The sequence below is a fragment of the Colossoma macropomum genome, unplaced genomic scaffold, assembly GCF_904425465.1.
Source record: "Colossoma macropomum unplaced genomic scaffold, Colossoma_macropomum, whole genome shotgun sequence".
NCBI classification, from domain to species: Eukaryota; Metazoa; Chordata; class Actinopteri; order Characiformes; family Serrasalmidae; genus Colossoma; species Colossoma macropomum.
In genome coordinates, this window is record NW_023494903.1 from 234981 (window position 1) to 261390 (window position 26410).

The 26410-nt window shown below is 40.3% G+C and overlaps 1 protein-coding gene across 2 annotated transcripts; it reads right to left on the minus strand.

Moving 5' to 3' along the window:
• Positions 1-2730: 2730 nt before the first annotated feature.
• On the minus strand, positions 2731-25113 carry si:dkey-16l2.16 (ras-related protein Rab-35). Of its 2 annotated transcripts, XM_036560782.1 has the most exons (7): positions 24972-25113; positions 15975-16834; positions 9806-9856; positions 8110-8233; positions 6903-7027; positions 6618-6742; positions 2818-3463 (listed from the first exon to the last, which is right to left on the minus strand). In XM_036560782.1, exons 2-7 carry the CDS (start codon positions 16027-16029, stop codon positions 3314-3316), a joined length of 630 nt encoding a protein of 209 aa, XP_036416675.1. In that variant the 5' UTR covers positions 16030-16834; positions 24972-25113; the 3' UTR covers positions 2818-3313. The 2 variants fall into 2 exon arrangements, with proteins under 2 accessions (XP_036416676.1, XP_036416675.1); XM_036560783.1 differs by lacking the exon at positions 24972-25113 and having other exon boundaries at positions 2731-3463; positions 15975-16079.
• Between the last annotated feature and the right edge of the window lie 1297 nt (positions 25114-26410).

Here is a 26410-nt window from a genome sequence, read left to right on the forward strand (position 1 = left end):
AATATTACTACTACTGCTAATACTACCACTAATATTACTGCTACTGCTAATACTACCACTAATATTACTTCTACTGCTAATACTGCCACTAATATTACTGCTACTGCCAATACTACCCCTAATATTACTGGTAATACTAATACTACTGCTAATACTACCACTAATATTACTGCTACTGCTAATACTACCACTAATATTACTGCTACTGCTAATACTACCACTAATATTACTACTACTGCTAATACTACCGCTAATATTACTTCTACTGCTAATACTACCACTAATATTACTGCTACTGCCAATACTACCCTTAATATTACTGGTAATACTAATACTACTGCTAATACTACCACTAATATTACTGCTACTGCTAATACTACCACTAATATTACTTCTACTGCTAATACTACCACTAATATTACTGCTACTGCCAATACTACCACTAATATTACTGCTACTGCTAATACTACCACTAATATTACTGCTACTGCCAATACTACCACTAATATTACTGCTACTGCTAATACTACCACTAATATTACTTCTACTGCTAATACTACCACTAATATTACTGCTACTGCCAATACTACCACTAATATTACTGCCACTGTTAATACTACTGCTAATACTACCACTAATATTACTGCTACTGCTAATACTACCACTAATATTACTGCTACTGCTAATACTACTGCTAATACTACCACTAATATTACTGCTACTGCTAATACTACCACTAATATTACTGCTACTACTAATACTACCACTAATATTACTGCTACTACTTCCTCTAATTCTACTTCTACTGCTAATAGTACCACTACTACTACTCCTACCACTAATAATAATACTACTGCTACTACTACTACTTCCTCTAATATTACGTCTACTGCTACTTCCTCTAATTCTACTTCTACTACTAATACTACTAATAATACTATTACAACTGTTAGTACTACTACTACTACAAATAATACTGTGTTTTGCTGATGGGCTAATATCACAGTGTAAAGGACTCAACTGGTTTAACAGGTTTTCTAGGACTGATTCCAGATGCATTTGATGGTTACCTAATGGGATCTAAAGGTGTTCTTTAGGAAACAAGTGGTCTGTAATGGTGACCATTAAGCCAATTCCATTAGAAAGCAAAACCATCAGGTTCCAATCTTAATGATTCTAATGATGTTTATTCAACAGGAAATAATAATAATAATAATAATAATAATAATAATAATAATAATAATGATTCTGGTTTAAGGGGGATTCTGCAGTTTTTCCAAATTTCTGCATAATTCAATTGTTGAGCTGTAAACAGTCATTCCGAGGGGTTTGGTGTGAAATGGTTAATTGTAAAGAAACTTTCAGACCCAGATTTCTTTATGGTGGTGGTGATAGGAACCAGGAGTCACCATGACTACAACACAAACACAGACATTTTATTTACCATCCAAAATCACCAGTGAACCTACAGGAGTCTGCAGAGTTTTATATGTAATGATAAGAATGATAAAATAGTGGTCTATCTGAAAAAAATATCTTTGGGAACCATTTTATAGTGTTGTCAAGACCACTAGAGGCAAATCCAAGTCAAGATCGAGACCAGATTAAGATATTTTCAGAGTATAAAAACAAAAAGAAGGGGGAAAAGAAATTAATTTGGAGTTCACAGTGCATTAATCATGATTCATTATACACCAATCAGCATAACATTATGACCACCTCTTTGTTTCTATGCTCATTGTCCATTTTATCAGCTCCACTTACTATATAGGTGCACTTTGTAGTTCTACAGTTACAGACTGTAGTCCATCTGTTTCTCTACATACTTTGTTAGCCCCCTTTTACCCTGTTCTTCAGTGGCCAGGACCCCCATGGACCCTCACAGAGCAAGTACTATTTAGGTGGTGGATCATTCTCAGCACTACAGTAACACTGATGTGGTGGTGCTGTGTTAATGTGTGTTGTGCTGGTCTGAGTGGATCAGACACAGCAGTGCTGCTGGAGTTTTTAAACACTGTGTCCACTCACTGTCCACTTTATTAGACACTCCTACCTTGTCAGTCCACCTTGTAGATGTAAAGTCAGAGACGATAGCTCATCTGCTGCTGCACAGTTTGTGTTGGTCATCCTCTAGTCCTTCATCAGTGGTCACAGGACGCTGTTGGCTGGATATTTTTGGTTGGTGGACTATTCTCAGTCCAGCAGCGACACTGAGGTGTTTAAAAACTCCAGCAGCGCTGCTGTGTCTGATCCACTCACACCAGCGCAAAACACACTAACACACCACCACCACATCAGTGTTACTGCAGTGCTGAGAATGTTTTGCCAGATCGGTGTACATGATATGTTAATATTATTATTACAATATCTTTTGTAAAATATAAAACTGCATTATACTGTCTAAGGTCAAATAAATACAAACCAAACACACATCAAACTTTATTACTAACTGAAAACACAGTAACACCAACATTCTGTTCATTTTTGGGATATAAACCCACCCAAGCAGCCAACCTTAAAAGGAAACACACACACGCCATCTAAACCGCTTATCCTTCTGGGTCGTGGTGGGGTGCTGGAGCCTATCCCAGCTGTCATTGGGCGGAAGGCAGGATACACCCTGGACAGGTCGCCAGTCTTAAAAGGAAACCGAAGTCTTGAATATATGGACGACTATGTAAAGTTCTATCAAGGAACTGCAGTAATCAAACTGAGACGTTATAAAAAGGAATGGATCAATGTTTCAGCGTCTTTCAGTGAGTTTCTCTAGAACGGAGCATTTCACACCAAACCACTCTGAATGACTTTGTTTATGTCTCAACCGCTGAATCATGCAGGAATTTTGAAAAATCGGTGGAATTCCCCTTCAACAGAGAGTATATAAACTCGAAGCGACATTTACGATGTAAGATAAAAGACAGAGAGAATGCAACAAATGACTGCACATTTCAGAAGTTGTATTTTATTGCTAATTATTAATTTGGACATGACTTGGCTCACCAACACAATTTTTTTATTTGACATAAAACAGATGTTTTTCACTGACTAATCACAGCAGAACACTTCAGGTCTGTTAGTATCTTTCCTCAATTAGAAGTCTAACGACCGTGTAATGTCTCGGATGGGTCAATTCTCTTTTAGTAATAAAATTACATCAACAGACACGTAAAAAAAAATATTTCGGCACTTAATAGTGGCTTCCTGTTTCTATCCCCTTTTCTCTGTTTCAGTGCAAAGTTAAGCAATTTTTTTTTTTTTCTGCAGAATGTGCCAGCTGACTGGAGGTGCTGTGCTCGTCCCTCTGTTCTCATTCTCAGCAGCATTTCTTCCCTCTCTTTCTCCGGTCGCGGTCCCTGTGAGAGTTGATGTGAACCGTGTCCTTCTCTCTCTCCCGCTCCCTCTCTGCTCGACTCTGGCTCTGTTTCTTCGCCCGCAGGACCATGTGGGTAAAGGCCATGAACATCTGGATGGAGCACAACAGTCACACTTATCATGCATATCTTACACCCTTCTTCAGAAGGTTCTATCTAGAACCATGAACACTCAAAGAACCATTTGCATGCACTAAGTGGTTCTCTGCACGGTGAAATCATTCCTCAGACTGATGGAGAATGTGTTGCATATGGTTCTATACAAAACTTTTAGAAAATGGTTCTATATAGCAACAAAAAGGGTTCTGCTATTGTAACGTCAAGCTTTTAACAACAGAAGAACCTTTTTGGTGCTATTTAGAACCATTTTCATGCCATGCAACACATTCTCCATCAATCTGAAGAACCCTTTCACCATGCAAAGAACCACTTGAGCATGAAAATTGTTATTGAGTCTTCATGATTCTATATAGAACCACTACGTTTACTAAGGAACCTTTGAACAACCATCTTTTTTTTTTTTAAAGACTGTATTTCATTGGAAAAATCAGATGTAACCATTTCCCCCCGAATGCAGTTGATCAGACAAAACATGTTTGTTGTCTTTACTTTTGTGCTGGAGCTAAAGAGGCTAATGTAGCTAACAAGTAATAGAAGCCTATGTACATGTAGTAGCATAGAGCTAACTGCATATGTGAACCAAGACTGTTAAACTAGGCCTTCAGTTCAGGACATAAATGTCAAAATTCTGTCAGAAACACAGAAAAAACACCTTTTATGATCATATTTATTTCTCCTAGCACCCATATGGGATTCTAGCACTATGTAACACTAGGCTAACAGCAAATCACATTAACATTTTTATGCCCTACTAGATTAAACGTGGATATTTGAAGCTTGTAAAAGACATTCCATATGATTCAGTTGAAGCCTGAAACAGACATTAACATATATTTCACCTTGTAGCAGATTCACAGTGACAGTAAAGGCTGCTGACCCAGAGCTGGGGCAGTTCTCCATTTCTAACAACTGACTGAAATTCACTAGTCAGGCAGTCACTAATACTCAGTCAGTGATGTATCTAGAACATCCCGAAGGCCTAGAGTGACATTTTCCGCACTAAATTGGTCCCATGGGAAATTAAAACGTGATTGTTAAGTTCCACTGTCTGTTCCTAATTATGTTAGTGGTTAATCTGACAGGTTAGCACTTCTGTTCGGCTCCTGAAGGCCTAACCAATGGGGGAAGCTTGGCTATCTGTCCAGATTTTCTATTGGGCATTTCAAGAATTTGACTCTTCTGTTACCAACCAAAACTTCACAGCAAAAAAATAAGGGTATTATTATAATACTTACAGAGTTTAAGTACAACACATACTGTGATTATATTAAACTAAAATAAACTAAACAGGCATTTTTTTCCTAGAAGGCCCTGAGAATTCTAACTGCATGGCTGCATCTTCAAACACGTGCTTGGATATGTAATCTTGTTGTTATGTAACCTCTAATAGACTTGCATTTGTGATTTGTGACACTGTATGACACACTGTTTTCTATAAACATGGACACCAGCATGTTGCATTTGTAAACACAGGAGCCAACAGCCACCGTGAAGCCTGAATTCGGGAGGTACCGTTACCCCTTTGTATATATATATGCATCTCAAAGGGGGTCAGATGTGTTGATTAGATACAGCCTTCATTACTGGTTAGCTACATTAGCATCATAGATCCAGTACAAAATTAAAGAAGCAAGACTTGGATACCAAACATTAGCTGATGGACTACACTTGGGGTAAAGTCTCAGCCTCAGAAGCTCCGCCCACTCATACAGAGCAATTTTTGGTAGATTTTGTCTGTGATTTCAAATATGTTTTGAAATGTTAATGTGCCTTTTAGTTTTTAGTTAGTTTTAGTTGACAGGTCTCTCTCCATTCAGAGAGAGTGTAGTCTGGTCTTGTACAAATGGAAATAACTGACCAGGGGTGTTGCCAAGAAGACCACCAACTGGACGGACCTTCCAAAGAGGACTTTGGCTAAGCTGGACAAAACTATCAGGATCTAGTCAGTTGCGTTCTGATTGGCTAACTGCATGCCTGCCTGCAGACAGTAAACACACCTCTATTTATTAAGCTGAATGTGGGCTTAGCCCTGTCGGAATGAGAAATAGTCACTGGATTAGCTTGTCGGAATGAGAAATAGTCACTGGATTGAAAAGAAAATAGTTCACATCATCACAATGTTGTTATTCAGTTATCAGAAAGTTTTATTTGAAGCATTAACATCAGTGTGTAATGTGTAATACCAACATACAAGTAGTCCTGCAGGTCTCTTTACATGCCAGTCAAACGGCCCCTTCCTGTCAAAGTAGGCGGTTCTTGGCCACATTAAACCATGAAAGTAACCAGCCTTTTTGCTGATAGTCTGGACTACAAGACTAAAATTGTAGCCATCATGACAAAACCTGGCATCTCCATTTTTGGCATTTTTTTTATTTTTGTATACCATTTGAAAAAGCCAGCTACTCTTTACATTATGTCATCACTGTAAAATGAATGGACCAACAAAAATGGTCTAAAATTACTTGGGATGAAATCTTGCTACATTAACTTACCTTAAAAGTGAAGCTGTTTTTTTTCTTGTAAAGTTACCATTTTGGAGGTACAAAGTTTTTTTACAGCGACAGTATGTAAGGGTAAGGGTAAATGAGGAAATGACATTTATTGCTGAACCATCACTTTTTTCCCTTAAAAGGTACTGAGGATTCAAGAAAGAGGAAATTATTTGTCTGTCAAATTTTGTGAAGACATGTTCAGGTTTCAACCCAGCAGCCTGCTCAGACTCACTCTGTTCAATATGTCAACAATACTGAGATATACAGTCATATACAAAAGTTTGTATACAATGTCCAATTACGTGTTTTGTTGATTTTCTAAGTGAAAATATTTTAACACATCCTCTACAGGGAACTTAAATATAGCATTTTTCTGCAAAGAGTGCCCAGAGTGGAAAAATACAATACATTATAAATTGTGCCATAACTTTGCACAGGCCACATTTTATGTTAAACTGTTTTTTCATTCAATTCAGCAAAAAAACAGTAATTGTGCATTAAACTATGCAGAAGTGTGTCTCTGTAGAGGATGTGATAACTTATTTTTCAAAAAAAACATGTAATTTGACCAGGAGCACCAACACTTTTGCGTGCAAATGTTTAAAATGTTATAATTTTAATAAAAGTAAGTTACCTCTTCCACATTGATATTCTCTTTTGCGCTGGTCTCAAACACTCTAACACCTACTGACTCCCCAAAGCGCAAGGCATCCTGGGTGTCCACCTGCTTCTTAGAAGGGTCATCGTTCTTGTTCCCAACTGAAAAAAAAGTGAAGTGAAAAAGCTGGACTGAGTATTTAAACGGAACGTCTTATTGTGTCTTACATACTGTGTATTGCGTGTCCTTCACTAAAGGAGCTGCCTGTTCTCTTTTTGGCTTCAATTCTGTGTAATATTTTATTATGATGTGAAATCTCACCTAAAATTTTACAGACGTTGTCACAGTTCTGGGAGATCTCGTTCAACCATCGTTTAACGTTAACGAACGATTCTGGATTTGTGACGTCATAAACAATAATGACCCCATGGGTGTTTCTGTAATACCTGTGTGGGAGAAAAACAAATCTGAAGAACTGATTTAAGATCAAAGGTAAATTCCACCAATCAAATTATTTGCATAATTAAATGCTTAAAATTTAAACAAAATTCAGAGTAGTTTGGTGTGAAATGCTCTGTTCTAGAGAAACTTAGAGTCAGAATCGTTCACAGTGGTGGTGATAGGAACCAGACGTCCACCTCTAAAAGCTCCCTCTCAGAAAGTCATCGCATGAAATTGTTATGAATTCACTGCCTGATGCCTGAGACATAATTTTACGATAGTTTATAGAGGAGATTCACGGTGGAGAGGTACATGAAGGGTGTTGTATGGCAAAACAAATAAAATGCCACCCTCTCAGACTATTTCACCATCATCAACTTTACATATAAAAAAAATGTGGGTTCACTGGTTGTTTCGGATTGTAAATTAATTTCCTACATTTGTGTTCACTGCGATCCCTGGGGGGTGTTTCACTAAGCACGATTTCTCATTTAGCCAGATAACTTAAGCGCAAAGTTGAGGACTGTCCAATAGGAATGTCCCTCAGCTCTTTTCCTGTTGGACAGGTTTGACTTCGGGCTTAAATTATCAGGCTAAACTGAGAAATCCTGCTTCGTTAAATACCGCCAGGGATTGCGGATCCTATCACCACCACTGTAAACGAATCCATTCAAGTCAGTCAGTAAGTTTCCCTACTTTTGTTTACATCCTAACCACTACATTCTACTGAAATTTTTTAAAAAATGGTGGAATTCCCCTTCAAGGAGATGGTCCAGACAAAAATCAAATTTACACATTTCCCCTGAAACGATGATGCTAATGCAGCTAACAAGTAATTGAAGCGTTTAGCCTACATTCCACGGACAAACATAGTGACAAAATTCAGGGTTTGAGATCATTTCTACTCCTGTTTTAGCTCCTTACATCCATATTAGCCTCATAGCTTCAGCGCAAAACTAAATAAGCGAACTTTAGACACCAAACGTGTCTGATTGACCACGTTCAGGGCAAAGCTATAATCTCTGTGTGTGTACTGTGACCTTTAGGTTTGTACAGTGAATACTGTGGTATTGTGGTCAGTGCTTACGTGGAAGTGATGGTTCTGAATCTCTCCTGGCCAGCTGTGTCCCAGATTTGGAGTTTGACTCTCTCTCCGTCAATATCGACTGTCCGAATTTTAAAGTCCACCCCAATAGTGGTTATATAGCTACCTACAGAAGAAAACATGATTTAGAATTAAATTAAAATAGTAAATTAAAATAGTCATACATGTATAAATACACAAATATGTAAATACACAACACCTCTGTCTGAAACCCCTCCCTCCCTGTTGTACAGTTAGAGACTGTAGCTCATCTATTGATCCACTGTTTGTCTTAGCCATCCTCTAGCCCTTCATTAGTGGTCAGGTTTTGACCACACAGCCGCTACTGGCTGGATATTTTTGCATGATGGACGACTTTCAGCCTAGTAGTGACACTGACGTGTTTAAAACCAGAGGGGAACCCTGGGGGAACCCTAAAGGACGTGTCATTTGTCTTTCATTTCGTTTTAATTGAATCATGATGCTTGTTGTTTTTGTGCTCTGTATTGTAGTAAGACTCTTATTTCGTTGTTAAGTTTCGGTTGAAACAAAAGGGTTAAAACCTTGAAACAGCCAATAGAAAACTATCCATTCAGGATTTTTTCTCTATGGTATCCAGGCAGATACAGCCAACCAAGCTCTCCCATTGGTTAGGACTTCAGGAGCATTCTGTTAGATTAACTATCAACATACAGAGGAATCAACCAAATCACATTTTGATTTACAATTGATTGACCAATTTTGTAAGAAAACAATGTCATTCGAGGCCTTCGAAACGTCCAGGATGTGTCTCTGGCTGTGAAACCCAGGCGTAGTCTAACCAGGTTTCAGTCAGATGTTACGAATGGGAAAACAGCAGCAGCTCTATATCAGGACTCTTTACTTAAAGCGTTACTGTAAAATGAGACGAGGTAGAATATTTACACACACAAGCTTCAACTAAAACCCAGAAGATTATTTCCAAGCTGCACATGTCCGATTTTTCTATAGAACTGCCAAAATTGTTCATGTGAATTACCGCTAAATTAGCGCTGACATACTGCTAGAGTCCCACAGGGGCACAAGAAATTAGCATTATTTTATTGTTATAGTTTTATTCCTCGTTTTTTGACCCAGGTTTTGATAATTATGGCCTAAACTGAATGGAACTAAAAGTTACACCGCAACACCGCAGAGTCTGATACGCCAGAGTCACACAAACACTACTATGTCAGTGACACTGCTGTGCTGTGATCTATCAAATAATACCTGGACAACAGTGGTCGATCAGATGTGCTACAGTCTGTAACTGTACAGCTATATATATATATATATATATATATATATATATATATATATATATATATATATATATATATATATATATATATATATATATATACACACACACTTTTTATTTATAAGCACTCTATATAACTTCAAGGTGAGCGGGCGGAGCTAAATTGTTGTATGCTAAATAGGTGAACATATGCAAATACATTTTGTGACCTCACAAAAACAGTAAATTCAAAATGGGTTGTTTTCATAGCTCCCATATATGGACCAGAGATGAACATTGTTTTGAAACTATGAAACATTTACAGTACTATGCCAAAGTTTTATTTCTAAAACATTTCTAATGATATCGACCCTTTAATGCGGGGTGGCCACACTTCTGTAACACTCCATATTACACTGATCAAGCCACCGCAAAACTCACCGGAAAAGGAGTTGTCTGCAAATCGCAGAAGCAGACTGCTCTTCCCTACATCTGTAAGAGAAAGAGAGGGTGAAGGTTCAGGGTTAGAGATTGTTGCTCTAGATTACAGCCCTCAGAGCACCCCTCCTATTCCACTTGGCTGAATAAGCCACACTATTATGAAAAAGGCATGTAAAGCTCACTGGGGCCTGTATAACAGTCTGTAAACTCAATCCATCTTTACTCGAGTAAATCCAGCCAGATTTGTACGACTCTGCTGCACTGCTTTATTAACTTATCCCAGGATGGGGGGGGGAGTGTTTTAGCTGGGGGGACTAAAGTTTTCAGCAGCGTTTACATGACGTACACATGACATCATGCAAAACAATGTTTTTTTCATTTGTTTTTTTGGATAATTTGATGCTCATTCTGCTCACTCTGCTCTCTCTCCTTCTGCAAATGAGCTGAGCGGCCAATCAGACTGCTGATATGTGGCGTGGAACCTGAGTGTTGCTCATAGTCAAGCTCCACGCCGAACACTTGAACGTACAGCGAGCGGGAGATCTAGCGATAGGAACACAATTATTAATATCCAAATAATTAATATTTAAAACATGGGACACTGTTACATTAGTTCAATTTTTAAGCTTAAACAAGAAAAGGCCAGTTTTGCCCGACCGTAATCGGCAGCACAGCATTTGTCAAACGAGTTTCGACAGCATTTCAACAAGTTTGAGAAAAGCTTTAGCAACGTGGATGCTAATAGACTAGGCTGTCAACTGGATGGATAGATAGATGGACAGATAGATGGACAGATAGATGGACAGATAGATGAAATGTGTGCTACGAAACAACGCAGTCAGTCAGTCAGTGAAAATGATTACTAGGCTTTCCATTAAAAACAACATTAGGCTGGTTTGGAGGTTAGAACCAGGCTACAAGTCTGCATGCTGTCACAAAATTGTTCTCCAAAAACTTCGCAGGAGATGCAAAAAACATTCTTTATTTTTAATGCGAATTAATGTAAGGAGATTTTATTCTAAGCAATTTTGGACCATTAATGTTCATCTACGCATCATGAAAACATAACACAATGCAAAGAATATCTGCTCTGTGTAAAGGAAGGACAAAAATTAAGAAAAGAAAAACAAAAATGGGCATTTTTTTTTCCTCCCGAGAGTAATGTGCTTACTCTTGACACACCCGCAGAGCAGCCAACAGTTGGCGAGGGAAGCGATTTGGCTCACTGAAAAGAAAATGCATATTGCGCATGGTAGGTTTCAAAAATATATAAACAAAGCATAAAATACAGACACAAACTGCACCCTAAAAGAGGCACGCATGGTTTTTTTACTACGCTTTAGATGAGCTGTGGTCTAATCTGGGGTGCTGCAGCTGCTTCAAGAGCCCGCGCTACCCACAATGCTGAATTCCCCAGCAGGGGTGCATCGATTCAAAAATGAGAGTCAATTACAGTAACAGTCAATAAATTACAGTCATTATTGGCCAAAACCTCTCAGGCTGTCGTCTAATAGCCTTCCACTACTGTACACTGGTCCTCCAGACATGCGTTTTAATTAGAACTTTTAACTGAACTGTGATGGACTTTAAGATTATATGATGCTCTGAATGATTCCTTTATTTCTTTTCTTCAGCCCGTAACTAACTGTCCGTTTTGCAGCACCGGACATCGGGGTGGAGATTTTGGCTCCGTCTTAAGAAACAGATTCCATTCCATTTATTTAATCGATGACGCTCTCCAAACATTTACAAAGCAAACAGACTCCATACACCCTTATACTTGAACTATGTACTCTAAAATGAATATAAATCACAGTCGACAGTGGTGCCTCTGGACTCCTGAGCCAAAGTGCAGTTAGTGAAGCTGTTACAGGGCAAGATGGTCAATGTCTTTCCAACGGCTGGTGTCTTTGCTGTGGTTTTGGTACCAATTTAATAAATAAATAAATGAAACAGTAAACGTGTTTTTACCATCACTGCCACCGTGGTAACCTGACTGACCGTCGATGGGCCCAGGCCAAGAGACAAGCTTTCCTCCTCCACCCATGTCTTTACTCCTGAAGCCTGAAGTTGACTGTAACTATGAGTCATCCGTGTAACACTCAGGCACTGGTCAAACACACTCACACTGGTTTCACTTCAACTTTTGAGCATTCTCTCATTTCATGGAAGGTGTAGTCCAGAACTAGGCTTGATCCCTGCCTCAGAAACTGACCAGTGTACATTCTGACCACTCTTAACCATTTCAGTTTCCAAAATTCAAATATTGAAATCAATGTTTGGGCATTTCTTAGGTTTTATCGCGCAAAATATCAGGGCTGAAAGATTAATTTCGTTTTTATATCAAAATCATAGTTTGGAAGAATGCAATTTTCAAATTGCAGGAGCTGCGTTTTTATCATAGTCCTCATTATCAACAACGGCTTAAGATTTAAGTGGGGAAGTTTAACCTAATAACACGGAGCTCATGAACTGCCTGTAGATGCATTACACCAATCAGAAGCAACCAAACACCTGCATGCTAAGACATTACAATGACAACTAACAGGCAGTTGGTTCAGTATATTTGTTTAAATCTAAAAATGGTAACCTGAAGTGGGGTCGGCTGTTGATCAGCGCTGATCGTTTGCAAATTTCGGTGTTCATACAATGCAACTGCATAATCAGTGGAATGTCCATTCTCATGATGTCGCATCTTCACGAAGCATCACAATATCACAAGTTCACAACGCATTGTTACACCCCTACTAACTATATTATACTACACCAGGGGTCAGCAACTCAAACGTTAAGAAGAGCCATTTTGTCCTTTCAACAAAAATCAGTCCACCTTGGGAGCCACAACATTTTATGTCCATTTTATTGATGGAACATTTTACCATCTTGGCTGTAAATATGTCTCAGTATGTGCTGATGTACTAGTATAGACGGAAAAATATAAACGAATATAAACGAAAACACAGACTCACTTTGCTCTGCTTTAAGCTTCAGCCCAGCTATAGCCGCTTTTCTCACATCTCCAGCAGGAAACTTTAACGCAAAAGTGGAATAGCATCTTGTACAATGTCTCTCAACGTTCGACTTATTTTGAGGCTGTAGTCAGCTACTCATTCGCCAGCTTCTTGTTCGAATTTTTCCGTTCCACCTTAAATGGTGACTGAGGCGCCAAAATATAACTGCTGCACCATTTAAGGTGGAATGGAAAAATATGACCAAGAAGCTGGCGAATAAGAAGATGACTTCAGCTTCCCATACTTTAGTGTTTCAGGTTTAAAGGGTGAATCAGCAGTTCTACATTAATTCCAGCGATTAAGACTGTTTATTGTTAAAACTGTGTTGAACGATCAGCAGAGCTTTATTTTACTGTAAAGGAGGATTATTTTATTTTTACCTACAAATCTAATTCAGCTGGGGAGCAGCAAAAGGGCAGTAGAGCCTCACGTTGCCGACCCCTGACCTAGGGGACTATTTTTGTAGGCAAACTGCTTAGAATTGTTGTACTGTGTTCTAAAGTGCATCTAAGCGCATAAAGTAAAATGTTATTTGAACGCAACTAAAGTTCAGCCAGTGGAAAGTTATGGTGCTGCATGTCTTCATGGGGACAACTGTCAAAACGCAGCGTGATTGGAACATGAAGGCTGCCAAGAAACTGGTAATAAAAGTGCTGTTTCACTTTCTAATTTTCTTCAAACCTTGGTGGCATTCATTTAGGTGTAGTCTACTCAGTGTGATTAATATTATTTGATGATTTGTGTTCATTACAGAAAATTTCAGTCACCTTAGTTTAAAATGTCCACTATTATTTAGCATTTTAATGTAATGTAGCATAATGACTAATACCCAGCTAGCAAGTCTGCTAATGTCAGCCCTTCCTTGCCAGCAAGGCATCTAAATATAAACATATCTATAGTAAAAGTGACAGTCAGCTACTTCTTGCAGTTGATGTCACTGAGTATCTATATGCTGCTTAAATTAATAAGAAGTCGACTTCAGCTTCCCATACTTTAGTGTTTCAGGGTTAAAGGGTGAATCAGCAGTTCTACATTAACTCCAGCGTTTAAGAGCATTTATTGTTAAACTGTGTTGAACGATCAGCAGAGCTTTATTTTACTGTAAAGGAGGATTATTTTATTTTTACCTAATAATCTAATTCTGCTGTGGAGCCACAACAGGGCAGTAGACGAGCCTCACGTTGCCGACCCCTGTACTACAGATGGTTCTTCAAGGGTTGTTTAGTTACAAAAATGGGTCTATATAGAACCACGACCACTCAAAGAACCCTCTGCATGATTAGAGTTCTCTGAATCATGAAAGGTTTCTTCAGACTGATGGAGAATGTGCTGTAGATGGTTCTATATGACACCTTTTTGAAAAGGGTTCTATATAGCACTCGAAAGCGTTCTTCTATAGTTATGATGTCAAGCGTGTAACAATAGAAGAACGCTTTGGAGCGCTATACAGAACGCTTTTCCCTTATAGAACCATCTACAACACACTCTTCATCAATCTGGAAAAAAAATCATAAGGCGAAGAACCCTTTAATCATGTAAAGTGTTCTTTGAGTGTTCACGGTTCTATATAGAACCTTTTTCTTTACTAAAGAACCCTTGAAAAAGCATCTTTTTTAAGAGTGAACACTTTGCTACAACAAAAGACGAGTGCCTTAACATGAGCTTTCAGTTTGGATGCCTTACTGAGGATGTGATAAATGCAGAACCAGTGCAGCTGTAAGTAGACCAACTACTCTGGTTCTACTGTAGAGATCTTCAAATCAGTCATTTGGTAGGTACGACACTCGATGACGCTGGTCGGCCAATCTGCTCTTAAAAAAACATGGTTCTTCAAGGGTTCTAGAAAGAAGAAAATAGTTCTATATAGAACCATGAACACCCAAAGAACCCTCTGCATGATTATAGGGTCCTCTGCATCATGAAAGGGTTCTTCAGATTTGATGGAGAACATGCATGAACGTGCTATAGACGTTCTATACAGAACCTTTTTGAAAAGGGTTCTATAAATCACCCACAAGGGTTCTTCTACAGTTACAAGCTTGACATCATAACTATAGAAGAACCCTTTTGGGTGCTATATAGAACCATTTTCAAAAAGGTGCCATATAGAACCATCTACAGCACATTCTCCACCAGTTGGATGAACCTTTTCATGATTCAAAGAACTCCTTAACCATACAAAAGGTTCTGTGAGTGTTCATGGTTATATATAATACCATTTTCTTAACTAAAGAACCCTTGAAGAACCATCTTTAAGAGTGTAGTGTAAACATTAGCGGAGATTTCCCTTGGCTATTTTTTAACCCTTGTGTGGTGTTCAGGTCTGTGGGACCCAGAAAAAATATAATTTATTATTAATTCAACCTCAGATTTCTTGCCCTTTGCTTGTTTTCTGTGTAGAACATATAAAATAACCCATTTTCAGTGTCTTCACTCTGTTCACCCCCCACACATTTATATTACACATGCAGTGTTGGGCTGAATCCGTGGGAGTAAAAGTGTGGAGGTGCTGTGTCCTTCACTCTGTTCTCCTCCTACATGGCCTGCTGTTTGTGTGTGTGTGTGTGTGTGTGTGTGTGTGTGTGTGTGTGTGTGGGTGGACAACACGGACAGGCTGCTGACTGGCTACAGCTGCTAAAGGAGAATGCCCTCGCTGGCCACTTGTGATATTTTAAACATCTGGTATTTTAATATTTTAATATAATATTTTAATATAAACTGTTTTGGCTGTATTGATTTAATAATACAATAATATGGTGGGTCACCAGACCACTGAGTAACAACATCAACACCACACAAGGGTTAAAGACGTGATGAAATCCACTCAGTGAGCTGCATTATCATTTGTGTTGCCAAACTGTTTAATTCACTTGTACCAGAGAACCAGTTTACCGTGTTTGCGTAATGCATGTTAACGTATGTATGAACTGAGTGAAATTTCTGTTTTCAGCTACTGTGTAACAGAAGACAAACACCTTCCATGTGCAAAACTACCTTCATTAGGAGAACGTTCACTGACTGAAGAATGAATGTGAAAGCTCGTAACACTCAACATGGTGTCTGTTCAGCACATAAGGCCTCAAGCCGCCCCCTGGACTGGTTTAAGTGCACTTTCCTATAGGGAATGTTAGAGATTATAAAATCAGAAAAGTACTGACTGGAGTCTCCAATGATGAGCAGTTTGAAGAGATGGTTGTAGTCCTTTCCTGCCATTCTGCTGATCCGCCACAAGAAAACGTGTCCAAGAAAAACCAATGTCCAAACTGACCGCTCCCTCGCTCGGCTTTACGGCCCTCTTCGGTGACAAACAGTCACTTCACATTAAAAAGGAAGCTGATTTAAGCTTAACACAAGCATTATAAAACTAGCTTAAAAGTGTCTTTGCAGTTGATTCAATGCGATTTCCAGTTTGATCCAGGTAATCCCAGTTCAGATCCACCAGTTGACTGGCAGCAGGTTGACATTCACTTGTGTACGATCACAGGCAGGTAACCTTTACATTGCATTCACACAGTCTGGTCTGTCTATCTCCAGTGCAAGACAGTTACCATTCGTTTAAGCTTACAAAATCCAAAGAAAGTCTCAGTTCTGGTCCCGTCGGTCCAACAGAATGGTGTGGGTCGACCTTTTCAATATTGCTTTGGCCCAAAATCGGCTGTTCTGACCAAAATTGATTTGGAGTTTTGTTATTGCTGATCAAAACGTAATTCCTCACTGTTGCAATTAAGCATCAAGGAGTGACGAGTAGATTGTGTACAGTGTTTGTCCATATCAGAGCATTCAGAGAGCTTTGCGGAGAATAAATGTGCTGTAAACAGGCAGAGCAGTCGAGCTGGAGCAAAGGTGTCGACTCAGTTTTAACAAGAGTGGAGTCTCTTCTGAGCAGAGAAAGAAAATTCCCATTCCGTTTGCCTGTATATCCTCTTCTCTCTCCTCAAAAATCCACTTTGTTGTTTACTGAAGAAACACAGGTTCATAATACATGAAATGTCCAGTCTTCTTGCCCAAGGCTTTCACCCTGCAACGAGAGAAAACATGAAAACATTAAAACTGCAGTTTTTTCAAAAGTACAAGGAAAGAAAAGACTAGATGTTGCACCACTTCTTCATTTGTTGAACCTCATTTCTTGGCGGTGAAGTCAATAGGTAGTGTGTGTGGCACCGGTACAAGTGGACCAGGCACAGCAGTGCTGCTGGAGTTTTTAAACACTGGGTCCACTCACTGTCCACTCTGATGTAAAGTCAGAGATGATAGCTCATCTGCTGCTGCACAATTAGTGTTGCTCATCCTCTAGTCATCAGTGGTCACAGGACGCTGCCCAACATTTCTGGTTGGTGGACTATTCTCAGTCCAGCAGCGACACTGAGGTGTTTAAAAACTCCAGCAGCTCTGGATAATGTTTGATGTCATGGCAGGTAACTAGAGTACACAGCAAAAATTAGCACAACATGAGTCTGATCCACTCGGAGCAGCGCAACACACACTAACACACCACCACCACGTCAGTGTTAGTGCAGTGCTGAAAACGATCCACCACCCAAATAGCACCTGCTCTGTGAGGGTCCATGGGGGTCCTGACCACTGAAGGACAGGGTAAAAGGAGGCTAACAAAGTATGCAGAGAAACAGATGGACTACAGTCTATAACTGTAGAACTACAATTGCTCCTATATGGAAAGTGGAGCTGATAAAATAATGACAATAAGGCTTCGTTCACACAGCAGGTAAAAACGGCCCAAATCTAATTTTCTCACCAAATCAGATTTTTTTGTTTGGCTGTTCACAGTATCTTTTAAATGTGATCTTTATGCGACATCAGTCTCAACAGATCAGCTCCTAAACTGACCCACATGCGCAAAAGGACAACGCATCACGTTGCTTCACGTGGCGGCTCATCCAGAGGTAAACAATCATAACCGCCAATTAACACCAGTCGCTCCCGGAGGGTTCAGCTTCATCTTCACCAGCATCAAAGGAGCCAACATGAAGCTTCACTGAAGACTCACAAGACTCACAGCTGGGCTCATCACCCAGAATGTGTTCAGCTCGCCGTAAAAAGGGCCCGGTCACTTCTTCGGTTCGCGCCCTCAGATTCTTTAAATTTCAGACTTTTAACTGTTCTTTGACGCTGCAGCCTCGTTCTCCTGTGGCCGCGTTCGGCCACTTCTTTCAAAATCTCTTCGAACACGGAGCGCTTGCGTTAAGTGTTTTCTAATTTTTTGGTACAGAAACATCAGCCTAAATGTTTTTGAGTCTCAGCAGCGCAAAATGATGACAAATGTCGAGTTGGACTGACGTAAAAGATGCATGAATTCAGATCTGGCTGTTCAGACAGAGTCGCACTGCCGCAGATCGGATACGTATCGGATGTCAGTACCACATAAAGCGTCTAAATTCAGAACTGAAAATGTCTGATTCAGTGTGTTTTTGCTGTTCACAGTGACACACACACACATCTGTGTCACATATGAGGAAAAAGATCAGATTTGGGCCACTTTTACCTGCTGTGTGAACAAAGCCTTAGTACAGACACTTAATGAAGTGCCGATTTGGTGTGTGTGTGTGTGTGTGTGTGTGTGTGTGTGTGTGTGTGTGTGTGTGTGTGTCACCCTGAGGGAGTAAAAGAAAAAGTCGCTGCCACTTTAACTTTGAGGGAAAAGCATGCAGGGCGTCCTCCATCACTTCCATTCCAACAGCTGTGCTACTAAATTTAGCCCGACCCTCAGGGCTTCACCACACACCCCGTCCACATACACACCCACTGTGCCATCAAAACACACCCACATACATTATGCACACTGATTACTGAAGAGGACAGAGAAGGAAGAGGAAAAAATGTGTGAAGCTATGCCCTCTCCCTTACAACTGGGGGATATATCGTCTGAATCAGTGGCTCCCACCCTAATCCTGCAGGACCCCCTGCACATTCTAGTGTTTGCGCTGCTCTCAACACACCTGAATCAAAAATAATCCTCTAATTAACAAGCGCTTCCTGAGCTAAAGTGGGTGTGTTTTGGCAGGAAAATGCATCAATGTGCAGGGCAGGTGGTCCTCCAGGACCAGGGTTGGGAACTATTAATCTAAATGACTGGAAAATCGTGATTACTTGGACTCTCAGTGGCCCAAATCAAACCAGTATGTACTGCTCTACCACATGTGTCTGACTATGAACAATAAAGCATGTAAAACTGCAAATGCTTTTACGCAGCAACGCTGACAGCTGTCTAATACGCTGATATGCAAATGACACACTGCTTTCACTTAAGACAGCGAAGTAGAGAGTCAGGGTGAACTATCAGTACATTAAAATGTTTGGATATATTTTTACACTACACACACTGGTGTGGCTACAGCTATGTCTGTAATATATACCGAGATTTGTTATCACGTGCAAATCGGTCATAAACACTGCAGACGTGCTGTGGTACAAAGTGCCTCACCTCTCCACGTAAAATCCTGCAGTGGTCAAACAACATTCTCTAGAGCGAGTTTTCAGGTTTAAAGTCTTGGAAAACCCCTTCTGATGATGTACTTTGACGGTGGAAGGAAAACTAGGCTACAGCTGCTTTAGGCTGTTTGAAATGTCTGTTTTTCCCCTACTAGCTGGTTAATGCAGAAAGAAGCCAGGCGCCTAATGTTACTGCTAGGAAGACAAACATCACATCTGTATCTATTTGCCTCAACATCAGGTCCCTGTAACCTCTTCAACTCCTTGAGACCACCGGTGGTTCCAAAACGCACTTATTCTTCATAACTTTCATATTTCATAAGCTACGTTCAAAAGGTGGGGGTCGTATGAGAGCTGTAACTGTCTTCTTTCCAGCCAAATAGATGGGTGATGTAATTTTAAACCCTTATAATAAAAGAAGCTGAACTCACTATTTTTTTGTCCACTGAAAGTCGACCCATTTTTCCACAAATCTGGGTTATAAACTATAAACAGATGGCGTCTCTTTAGTGATCTGCTCTGTAAAAAAAAATATTTTTATAAAATAATACAAAGAGTGTCTAAGATTTTTGGCTTTCAGCAGTAAATTGTAAACATATAGCAATATGTGTGATCATAAAACACATGTTCTGTTATTTTGAGGGGAGCTTTTACCAAAATAAATAAATAAATAAAGTAAAAATGTACATTTATTTCATGCAGTTACTGAATAATTTGCCTTACGATTTGGTCACGTAAATTCAGATGGACAAACCAAAATATACCCCTGGAGAATAAGAGGTGAAGACAGTCTGTTAGCACAGAGTGTGTATACTTAAGCATGGGTGTGTTATTTAAATTAGCTTTGCTAACGCTAACTCAAATATCACCTGGTTGGAGGGAAGAGTGCAGATCTACGTCATGGGGACATGAATTTGATAACGGATTAACAATTCTGAAGCCTTTTTGACAATATAAGCACAGCATTTATGAATACAGTATAACAGCAGAACATCTCGCTAAGGAACGTTACTGTAGAGATTCATACATGAACTACAAAACCCACGTTGCATGTGTGAAGGTAACATCATCCAGGCGACCGACTTTGTAGTCCGTTTTAGGAAAACACTTTAACTGTGGAACAATAATTCTGATAACTGATTTAGTGTCAAATGTAAGTGCGTACATTTTTGTGTATATAAAGTACATAGACACGCGTCCTAATTCGAGTTCAGGTGCTTCAGCCACACCCACTGCTGACAGGTGTATAAAATAGCTGTTTAGTCTCCATAGAATGGGTCGCAATGAAGAGCTCAGTGACTTTAAATGTGGACGCCGCCTCTGCCACAAGGCAGTTCATGAAACTTTTGTCCTGCTATGTCTGCCAGGTCAACTGTAAGTGCTATTATTGTGAAAGAGAAGCGTCTAGGAACAACAGCTCAGCAATAAAGCTGTAGACCAAAGTGGAAAAAAATCGCAAAAAAAAAGGGTTTCCACGGCCGAACGGCTCCAACAGAAGCCTAAGATCACTATGCGCAATGCCAAGCGTCGACTGGGGTGGTGTAAAGCACGACGCCACTGGACTTTAGAGTGACAAATCACTTTACCAGTGGTGGACAGTAACTCAGTAAATGTAATTCGTTACGGTACTTAAGTAGTTTTTTGTGTATCTGTACTTTACTGATGTTTTTCCATTCTGGGCGACTTTTTACTTTCACTCCACTACAGTTCAAAGACTAATATCTTACTTTTTACTCCACTACATTATGAGAAATCTGTCGTTCCTTTTGGTTTATGTGTGTATAAAAACATAACATGTCAAAATGAAAGAAGCGTGAAGCAAGAACACCAATCAGGGCACAGCGCACTTCGTTTTGAGCTTGTTTTGACCTGTTGGTCATACCGACCCAGTGCAGCAGACGGTTCAACATCAGTGCAGCAGCGTAAAATTGTGGGAGAGTCTATTCAACATAAATGATGGACTAACCTAACTTTGAGTAAATAGACCACAGTATAGAAATATGTACTCATATGCAGTTGTGACTGACGTGTCTTTTTCTGAATTTATACAAACACTTTCATTTTATAGTAAATTCATTTTGGCTAGTTGATGTTTATGAACAGAGACCTACAGATGCAGTTTAGTAAAGGAAACTCATTTGTGAATCTGAGTTTAAAGTTTTTATTAAACTTAAACTTCTGAGTTCAAATAAATCTTAAACTGAAACTTTGCTTGTTTGTAAAAAGTGATTTCAGAGCCACTCAGTTCTACCTGATGGAAACTGTTTGCCTTCAGTGTTTTGTGCTTATGATAATTTTAATAGACATCAGCGTCACTAATGAATGACTCTGTTAAAAGACTGGTTTACCAAGAGAGACACTGGAGTATTTTCACCTAAAATGAGTTAATAAAGCAGAGTCTTCTTATGAAAATGATAATAGGACATTAAAGTCATACTTAATCTTTTAGTACTTTTACGTTCTATACTTAAGTACATTTGAAGGTAAATACTTCTGTACTTTTACTCAAGTGCAGGTCTAAAGGGAGGACTTTTTACCTTGGGTATCTCTACTTTGACTCAAGTAAATGATCTGTGTACTTCGTCCACCGCTGCACTTTGGCAAGCAAGGTCCATTTATACAGTGCTTTTTACAACAGGTGTTGTCACAAAGCAGCTTTACAGGAACTTTACTATCTGGTAGTCTAACAGACAAATATGGGTTTGGTGGATGCCAGGAAAACTCCACCTATCAGAATGCACAGTGCCAAAAGTAAAGTTTGGTGGAGGAGGGATAATGGGCTGGGGCTGGTTTTCAGGGTTTGGGCCCCTCAGTTCCAGTCAAGAGTGATATTAATGCTACAGCAAACAAAGACGTTTTAGACAATTACATGCTTCCGACTTTGTGGGAACAGTTTGGGGAAGGACCTTTCCTCTTCCGGCATGACTGAGCCCCAGCGCACAAAGCAGCTCCATAAAGACATGACTTGAGGAGTTTGGTGTGAAGGAACTCCAGTGGCCCTCACAGAGCCCTGGCCTCAACCCCACCAAACACCTTTGGGATGAGCCAGACCCTCTCGTCCAACATCATCGTCTGACCTCACACATGCTCAGTTTACTGAATGAGCACAAATTCCCACAGACGCTCTCCAAAATCTTGTGGAAAGCTTCCCAGACGAATGGTTGTTATACATGTTTGGGGGGCAACTCCATATTAAAGCCCATGGTTTTGGAAGGGGGGCCATATTGGTGTGATGGTCAGGTGTTCACCGACTGCCACTTAATTTAACCACAGCTTCATACGGTACTGTTTTTTTATTAGAGATTTCACAAAATACAAAAGACCAACAGTCCCATGCCCCCAAACCCACCCCCCACCAACCAGACCTACATCAGTAAAAGAAACTATATAGATTCTTTACAGCTTTTATATTAAAAAATAAATAAATAAATAAATAAAAAACTGAAATATAGTAACTTAAGATAAATACATATTATGGAGCTACATTTTCGGCTTCCATTTTATCCACATATGTCAAGAAGGGCTGCCAAATCCTATAGAATCTCTGTACAGATCCTTGAAGCGAGTATCTCATCTTGTCCAACTTGGGGTACATAACCTCTTTGATCCACTGAGTAAGTAGGGGGAAGAGGGTCTTTCCACCTAAGCAATATTAATCGCCTAGCCAACAGAGTACAAAAGGCCAATATGTTGCATCTGTAATTATTTAGTTGGGTTTCTGGTGGTGCAACACCGAATCATGCAATATAAGGAGAGCAGCTTATTGGTTCTTCCAAAATTTTAGACAGAGTATAAAAAATAGATTTCCAAAAAACGATCTAATCTTGGGCATGTCCAAAACATATGTACTAGACTTGCAGGGTCTTGCTTGCACCTATCGCAAGTGGAGTCCAAATCGGGTCGAATTTTGGACAGTCTAACTTTACACCAACGAAGTCGATGTACTACCTTGAGTTGTATAACAAAATGCCTTGGACAAACTGAAGATGAGCACATTCTTCCAATAATTTTCCGCCAAGTCTCATCTGAAATTTGCTCATCCAAGTCCTCCTCCCACCTGCTCTTAAGATCACCTAAAGCTGTCATATTATGAGAGATGAGAAACGGATATATCCCGCCAGTACACTGCTTAACACCTTTCCCGAGTTCGAAGACAGAGTCCATCAACGACGTGGGAGGGTAAAGAGGAAAACAGTCAACATGTGCGGCTACAAAGCTCCGTAGCTGGAGTACTAAATTAGGAATACTAAATTTATTCACCGGTTGCTCGAAGGATGCAAAGTTATTATCTATATAAAGGTCTTGTAGTGATGAGACCCCATTCTTAGACCAAATATTAAACGCTCCATCTGCTGTTGAGGGGATAAACATATGATTTTTAACTATGAGGGGTGAATAATGAGGGTTTGTTGAGTGTAAATGACCAAATTGAATCCACATTTTTACTGATTGTGCAACAATGGAGCTATACTGTAGTGTTTAAACAGTATTTCTCAATTCTCTCCAGCTTCTCTGAGCCAAAACATTCACGATCCTACAAACTGTCATCCGACCAAACCTTAGAGTCATCCAGACATACACCCAGCGCAGAAACAGAGCCAGAGGAGTCCAGCCCGACCCGCCTAACTGAAAGTAAAGACCGAAAGCAGAAGAGTGGGTGAAATACTCCAGCATTTTCCACAAAAACAGGAAGGGGTGGCCATTTTCCTGAACTCAGCTGTGTCAATTTGAGCTGCCCTCGTAAAAGAATGAGATGACCCTGCTTCAAAGAGAGGGGCATAAGGGTGAAGTGGCATCTAGAGGGAAATAAAAGTGATACTGCTGAAAGACTATGACGTTACAGCACTGTACTAATGTGCCCAAGAAAAAGAGTGACCAGAGCTGGGGATACTGAAAGTGAAATCTACCTGTCCATCAAAATCTGGAGCTCAGAAAAGGGGAGTTTCTTGATGAGACCAGATGTTTGCTTTTCATTTTTACGTGTAAAATCGTGTGTTTTGGCACAAGAAAGGAGAAGAGATGATTATATGAGAGACATACATACTGTTAATAACACTAGGCTGAAGTTGGCTTCAAATTCGCCAACTTCTTATTCGAATTTTCCCGTTCCACCTTAAATGGTGCAGCAGTTACACTGTGGAGCCTCGGGCGCCAGAATGTAACTGCTGCACCATTTAAGGTGGAACGGAAAAATTCGAAAAAACAAGCTGGAGAACAAGCAGCTTCGGGTTAATAACACATTACAGAATGATGCCATGGTTAAACTAGGAGGCAAATTTCGTAGCTAGACACCCAGACACGCCGCTAAACTTCTACTAACCCGGCAAAACTTCGGGTTACAACCGATATCTGAGGACACACCTGAAATCAATCCGGTCCAGTCCTTGTTTACTTGCTAACTTAATCTTTATTTCCACTCTATCCACCCAGCTAGCCAGCGAGCTGGATTTTCCACTTGTAACTCAGTCCCTGGTTGTATATATAAGCTATTTAGATCCGGATGACAGTAAATATTAATAAAAAAAAGGAAATAAAACATGAGCCGCGCTGCTCAAAACATTTGCCGAGCTGTAACGTTCACGTTAGCTAAGCTACTCAGCTAACCCTGACGCTTCCCTTCCCACATGATTAGTTTATCACAAGACTCAATTCAAACACGAAGTCCGACACTTTTAACCTCGCTGACAACAAAAGTGAACCATCCTTACCATCTGAACGCTCCAGCTCCGTCTCGGTTAGGCCGTTTTACTGCGGGAGAGAGGAAGAGAGAAACGGCTGTTTCGTTCTCAAGGCTCCAGCTTCAGGAATAAATGTCTTAGGAAAGTTCCGAGTGTCCGGCTAACAGCGCGCTTCACGGCACGGCCGCCAGAGGGCGACATAATGAGACTTTTTTGGGGGGGGGAATTAAAGGGGAATTCCACCGAATTTTTTTTTCAGAATGCATCTATGATTTAATAGCTGGGAGAGATTCAGAGTGATCTGATTAGAAATGTATTTATTTATTCTTTTAAAATATTTATATATACACTACATTGCCAAAAGTATTCGCTCGTCTGCCTTCACACGCATATGAACTTGAGCGACATCCCATTCTGAATCTATAGGGTTTAATATGATGTCGGCCCACCCTTTTTAGCTATAACAGCTTCAACTCTTCTGGGAAGGCTTTCCACAAGGTTCAGGAGTGTGTTTATGGGAATGTTTGACCATTCTTCCAGAAGCGCATTCGTGAGGTCAGACACTGATGTTGGACGAGAAGGCCTGGCTCGCAGTCTCCGCTCTAATTCATCCCAAAGGCGTTCTATCGGGTTGAGGTCAGGACTCTGTGCAGGCCAGTCAAGTTCTTCCACACCAAACTCGCTCATCCATGTCTTTATGGACCTTGTTTTGTGCACTGATGCGCAGTGTTGGAATAGGAAGAGGCCGTCCCTAAACTGTTCCCACAAAGTTGGGAGCATGAAATTGTCCAAAATCTCTTGGTCTGCTGAAGCATTAAGAGTTCCTTTCACTGGAACTAAGGGGCCGAGCCCAACTCCTGAAAAACAACCCCACACCATAATCCCCCCTCCACCAAACTTTACACTTGGCACAATGCAGTCAGACAAGTACCGTTCTCCTGGCAACCGCCAAACCCAGACTCGTACATCAGATTACCAGACGGAGAAGCGTGATTGGTCACTCCAGAGAACACGTCTCCACTGCTCTAGAGTCCAGTGGCGGCGCTTTACACCACTGCATTCGACGCTCTGCATTGCGCTTGGTGATGTAAGGCTTGGATGCAGCTGCTCGGCCATGGAAACCCATTCCATGAAGCTCTCTACGCTGTTCTTGAGCTAATCTGAAGGCCACATGAAGTTTGGAGGTCTGTAGCGATTGACTCCGCAGAAAGTTGGTGACCTCTGCGCACTATGTGCCTCAGCATCCGCTGACCCTGCTCTGTCATTTTACGTGGCCGACCACTTCGTGGCTGAGTTGCTGTCGTTCCCAATCGCTTCCACTTTGTTATAATACCACTGACAGCTGACTGTGGAATATTTAGTACCAAGGAAATTTCACGACTGGACTTGTTGCACAGGTGGCATCCTATCACGGTACCACACTGGAATTCACTGAGCTCCTGAGAGCGACACATTCTTTCACTAATGTC